Source organism: Sinocyclocheilus grahami, unplaced genomic scaffold (genome assembly GCF_001515645.1).
Source record: "Sinocyclocheilus grahami isolate Dianchi unplaced genomic scaffold, SAMN03320097.WGS_v1.1 scaffold452.1, whole genome shotgun sequence".
NCBI lineage: Eukaryota > Metazoa > Chordata > Actinopteri > Cypriniformes > Cyprinidae > Sinocyclocheilus > Sinocyclocheilus grahami.
Window position 1 is genome coordinate 74,007 of NW_015505631.1, and position 5,524 is coordinate 79,530.

The following is a 5,524-nucleotide window of genomic DNA, read 5'->3' on the forward strand; positions in this document are numbered from 1 at the left end:
AAGCATATAATTTCTTCTGGGAAAGCACAAATATCAATCTATATGATAAGAAAACTGAAAACTGAAGACTGATGGCATTGATTTGTTTTTAAAGGTCTTGCTGTATATTATACTTTAATGGACAACCAATGGATTATATTGATTTAGGAGTAGAAGGAAAATATAATGTCATTAGAAACAACTTTTGCCAATATTTAATTTAAAACTGATATTTTATCAGTATCGGGGCTCTTTCTTTTGCTACAGAGTTCAGGTAAACTAACATGGGAATCGATTTATTAGTGCAATGCTTATTGGTAATCAAAACTAATTCTTTCTTTGATTGATTGATTGATTGATTCACTCACTCACTCACTCACTCATTCATTCATTCATCTCCATGCTGGACATTTGATGTAATTTCCACATGTGAAGCTGTTGAGAGTTTCCAGAGTTGAGTAAGAGCTGATGGGAAGAGTCACGCAGGTCAAAGGGGAAAACGACGCTCTCTGAGCTCAATATAAATATCAGAGCATGAGCAGAAGAAAGAGTAAACCTAAGAGAGCAACAGAGGAATCACTTCAGCAGATATCATCCTCTACATCAGCTCCTCAAGAGAAGGACTACCGTCAGCGTTGCAGAAGTGAAAATGAAGTTGACATATGTGGCTCTCGCTGCTGCAGTCGTCATCGCATGCGTCTGCATCCTCCAGAGCGCAGCCGTTCCCTTCACACAGGTGAGCGTCTGCGCTGAACATTTACACTCAGAAGTCAGAACCACCAGTAATATTATTTATTCATTGCGTTATATTTAAATGAAACTGCAATATATTTTGACATGATCTGTTTAGCATTATATAATGTCACTAATGACTAAATAAAAAACATGCCACAAAACATTTTAAAGTCTTGCCCTCTGTATTTCATCAGCAGACTGAAGATGAGCATCACGTGGAGAGTGAAACACCACCGACAGAAACTTCACAGGAACAAACAAATCCCCTGGTATGTATCCAGCTCAGATTTAGTTTTATTTTAGATTGTTTTTTTTAAATGTAATTTAATTAAACATTATTATACATATACACACACACACACACACACACACACATATATACATATATATATATATATACAGTCAAACCAAAAATTATTCAGAGAGCAGATATTATTTTTTAATATTTTTTTACTAGTGGGTGTAGGACACTATAGTTCATTTATGTAAGTGAGGATAGCAAAATAAAGTAAACTGTGACATATTATACGCAAAAATTCTTCACACAGTGGACTACCAGTAAAATCGATAAAAATGTACGACCCAAAATTATTTAGACACTTTGACCTGACCATGTTTTGCTTAAGTGTTATCTGACATTATCAAGATGAATTTGTTCTGAAGGACTATAGCGAATAAACTGTGATATTGTGTGAAATGTTGAAGGAATACATTTGGGCTTGAATGTATATATATATATATATATATTATTTTTTAATATTTTTTTACTAGTGGGTGTAGGACACTATAGTTCATTTATGTAAGTGAGGATAGCAAAATAAAGTAAACTGTGACATATTATACGCAAAAATTCTTCACACAGTGGACTACCAGTAAAATCGATAAAAATGTACGACCCAAAATTATTTAGACACTTTGACCTGACCATGTTTTGCTTAAGTGTTATCTGACATTATCAAGATGAATTTGTTCTGAAGGACTATAGCGAATAAACTGTGATATTGTGTGAAATGTTGAAGGAATACATTTGGGCTTGAATGTATATATATATATATATATACTGTATGTGTGTGTATGTGATTTTTTTTTAAATGTCATTTAATTACACACGTACACACATACTTAATAGATTTAATATTATAAATATTATATTATATTATAAATTAATATAATAAATTTTATTATAATTTTTAAAATAATTATATGTAATTAATCACTTTTTATTTTATATTATTTAAATTTAATACAATTATTTATTATTAATTATTCATTATTATTTTTATCATTAATTATTTGTAATTATTGTTTTATTTTTACATTTTTATTTAATCAAACACTTTATATATTCTACATGTGGCTCATTCTAAAAATCTATACAAATTAATATTAATGAATAATATTAATAATCAATGGATTTAATTCATATTTTGTTGTTGTTGTTGTTTAAATTGTAATTGAATGTTTTTAGGAGGCCCTAAATAAAATGTAATTTCTTGTTCCCCAATAGGCATTCTTCAGGGTGAAACGGCAAAGCCATCTGTCCCTGTGCAGATACTGCTGCAACTGCTGCCGCAACAAAGGCTGTGGATACTGCTGCAAATTCTGATCCTGCGGGTGTTTTACCGAGTCCCATGTGCTCAGGAAAAGAGTTTCTTTGAAACATTAACTTATTTGGACTTTTGTCTTCCAAAACCCTGCTGAAATGATTTTCCCTGTCGCACCATGTTGTTTGAAACGGGTATAAATGCAAGCTGTGTCTCCTCGCATATACTGCTTTGTAAAAGTTGCAGCTACTGAAATTTAACAATATGAGAACTCACCTACTTTTGTTAACGCTTTCATGATTTTGTATATTTTATACATGTATATATTTTTATGCCTATATGTACAATGATTGTTTAGCAAATGGAAAGCTTTTGGATATTTGTAATAAAATGATTTAACATTTGAACTGTGTTGTGAATCTCTACGGGGCCCTAAACACACAGACACACACCACACACACACACACACACACACACACACACACACACACACACAGACACACACACACACACACACATACACAGATATCAGGCAGAAATGCTGTTTATGCACCTCAGAGACTGTCAGAGCCTACAGCATTAATATTATCATCAGCATATAGCTAATACTATTATTATATATAATATAAAAATATTAATGTTTAATTATTAGGTTTTTATCACTTAATTAAAATGGAATATTAATAGAAATAGTAATTAATATTATTTTTTATTATAAGTGTGTGTGTGTGTGTGAAGGTGACTGGGTATAAGAAATATTATTATTAATAGTACCTTTTAAATGTAATTATTAATTTAAATTCTAATTAATAACTTTTTCCTATATTTTACATATGCATACACACATATCAAGTATAATAAATAATATTAATTAATATTATTATTAATAATTAAACACTCTTTTATATATATTGACACACACACACCTGATTAAACACTTTTTTTATATTATACTTATACAGTATATGTGCTACATGTAAGCCATTCCAAAGAAATATATACAAATTATTAATGTTATTAATGGTAACAAAAATGACTTTGTAATTAAATGTTAATATTCATTTTTACATTTTTATTTAATTATTTTTATCTCTAAATGTTAATTAAACACACACAAGGTACACACAGCTATTGATATTGGCAACCTTTAATTAGACTTTTCATCAATATCTTTGACATTTAATGCTTCTCTCTCTTTGTTTGAGCTTGTTGCAGTTTTTTTGTGAAATATACATCTGATAAAGTATTTAGCCAGCCTTTGCATCACAAGGACATTAAAACATAGGCGTCTGACTAGATTTGATAACAGACACTGTGGATGCAGACACATTAACCTCCTGGGGTCGACAGTTCCGCCAGCGGAACTTTTTGCAGATTTGAATGATGACAGTGAAAATAACTAAAATGCTCCTTCATACTTGATCGTACATATAAGAGTAATACAGCATTTAAATCTGTAAAGGGTCTACTTGTGATTGTTTGTGTACACTCACAATATCATCAAAACATTGTGCTTTTGCAAAATAAAGAAAATAAACAGGGTGTGCTTTTAGCCGTCTCATTCTCCGCGCATAGCATCACTAAAATGAACTGAAACTCAGCGAATATTGGACACATTGTTATTACAATAGTCCACGTGAGACGCGAGCATGTAAATGCCCACATCACAGCAAACAAAGCAGCGAGACGTTTCCTAAAGTTCATCTCAGCTACTTCGCCGGCGTGATATTCAGTGGAGGATATAGTAAGTCTTTTTTTATTTGCCTACTTGCATTAGTTGCTATTGTGTTACTGTGACATAACTTGTACATATTTTACTAGTTACTTTTTCCAAACCATGATTCCTGACTAAATGTACAATCAAGTGAAACATTATGAAGATTCATTCACTGCATATATGTCTCACAATGCCAGGAAGTTTTTTTTTAATGTTCTATAAAATAGACAGCAGTGATATAAAAGTAATGTGAGTTATAATGTTAATATGTTGAATGTTTTATACTCGGTCGCGATCGCGATCTGATGTGTAAATGTATCAAGTAAGCTGTAAATAAGTGATGCATCGACAGACATATACGCGCGTCCTTTCTTATCAGTGGTGCAATTTATTTATCAGCTATGCATCTTCTGGTAATTGCTAACAACTGTTTTAATTTTCGTTTAGGACTGTGGCTGCATCACTCGCATAATTGCACAAGAAAGGCACACATGTCGTTCAGTTTTGAGTTCACTGGAAAATCATACCGAGTTAAGTGCACAGTATAGTAATTGTACTTTTATTATGCCTAGACTATATGGTAATATCATCTGTGGTTGATAGTGTTAAAATGTAGTTTCTTTGTTGTTGGCATTCTGTTTTCTCATGAAGTATGCATACTATACTAAGGTACTGTGGGGAAAAAATGCTTACAATTGTTTATAAAATTATTTTAGGTCCGAATACACCACTCTTGCCTTCACCTGCATCTCTCACAGTAGGGGCGCTCGTTCAGTTCTCAACTCCATTCAGAATCTTAGAGTAAGTGTGCATTCACTATTTTACAGATGTTACTTTCATTTGATTTATTTACTGTATGGTAAACTATGTTTGCTATGTGGTAATTGTGTTCTTTGTTTCCATAAATTAGTACTAGTATCAGTGAACATCACTCGTTCCCTCGGGGAACCATGGTTACATACGTAACCTAGAGACGTTTTCTGTGAATGAGTGAGTAAGATGATTTTCACCTAATTTTGAAGCAAAAACTTTAGACTTCAAGATCAGTTCTCAAAAGTCTTGTGATCAAATGTTCTGTATGTGTTTTATGGCCTTATTTCAGTGACTTTAAAATTGTAGTTTTTCACTAAGCACGCATTCTCAAAAACACAATCACGTACATACATGCTGCTCACATATTATTGTAGCCCAGTTTGTGCTGATTACAGTGTTATTAAACTTTAGACATTCAAATGTTTGTAAGCAACTGAAAAAAGCACAAATGTCAGGGCATGTCAAAACTTTTCCAGGCCCCAAAACACCCTCGGACCCCAGAGGGTTAAGCTGCTGTTGTGTTTCTAAAGTGGCCTCTCAAATCTCAACAGCTTTTTCAATATACATTCTATAATTCATACTGAACTTGTGTCAGCAGCGTTATTCAATATGCTTGAGATTCCTAAGCAGAATGGATGAAGACTTTAATCAAGGCAAACCACCAACACAAACATGCCGCCTGGCTCTTCGTTATGTTGATTGCAGGCAGCACCTGGAGTCCTTAGTTTTAATTAGT

At 32.5% G+C, this 5,524-nt stretch overlaps 1 protein-coding gene across 2 annotated transcripts; it reads left to right on the top strand.

The window, feature by feature from the left end:
• Positions 1–511: 511 nt before the first annotated feature.
• Positions 512–2,631, top strand: LOC107552513 (hepcidin-1). Of its 2 annotated transcripts, none has more exons than XM_016234407.1 (3): positions 512–715; positions 909–983; positions 2,222–2,631. In XM_016234407.1, the coding sequence occupies exons 1-3, from the start codon at positions 629–631 to the stop codon at positions 2,318–2,320; spliced, it is 261 nt and encodes an 86-aa protein (XP_016089893.1). In that variant the 5' UTR covers positions 512–628; the 3' UTR covers positions 2,321–2,631. The 2 variants fall into 2 exon arrangements, with proteins under 2 accessions (XP_016089893.1, XP_016089894.1); XM_016234408.1 differs by having other exon boundaries at positions 912–983.
• The last annotated feature ends 2,893 nt before the right edge of the window (positions 2,632–5,524 follow it).

What these genes read in the sequence shown, in the direction of transcription:
- LOC107552513 (XM_016234407.1), top strand. Translation starts at nt 629, where the DNA reads ATGAAGTTGACATATGTGGCTCTCGCTGCTGCAGTCGTCATCGCATGC. An exon ending in CAGCCGTTCCCTTCACACAG is followed by an intron (nt 716 to 908) that starts GTGAGCGTCTGC and finishes GTATTTCATCAG; the next exon opens with CAGACTGAAGATGAGCATCA. An exon ending in AGGAACAAACAAATCCCCTG is followed by an intron (nt 984 to 2,221) that starts GTATGTATCCAG and finishes GTTCCCCAATAG; the next exon opens with GCATTCTTCAGGGTGAAACG.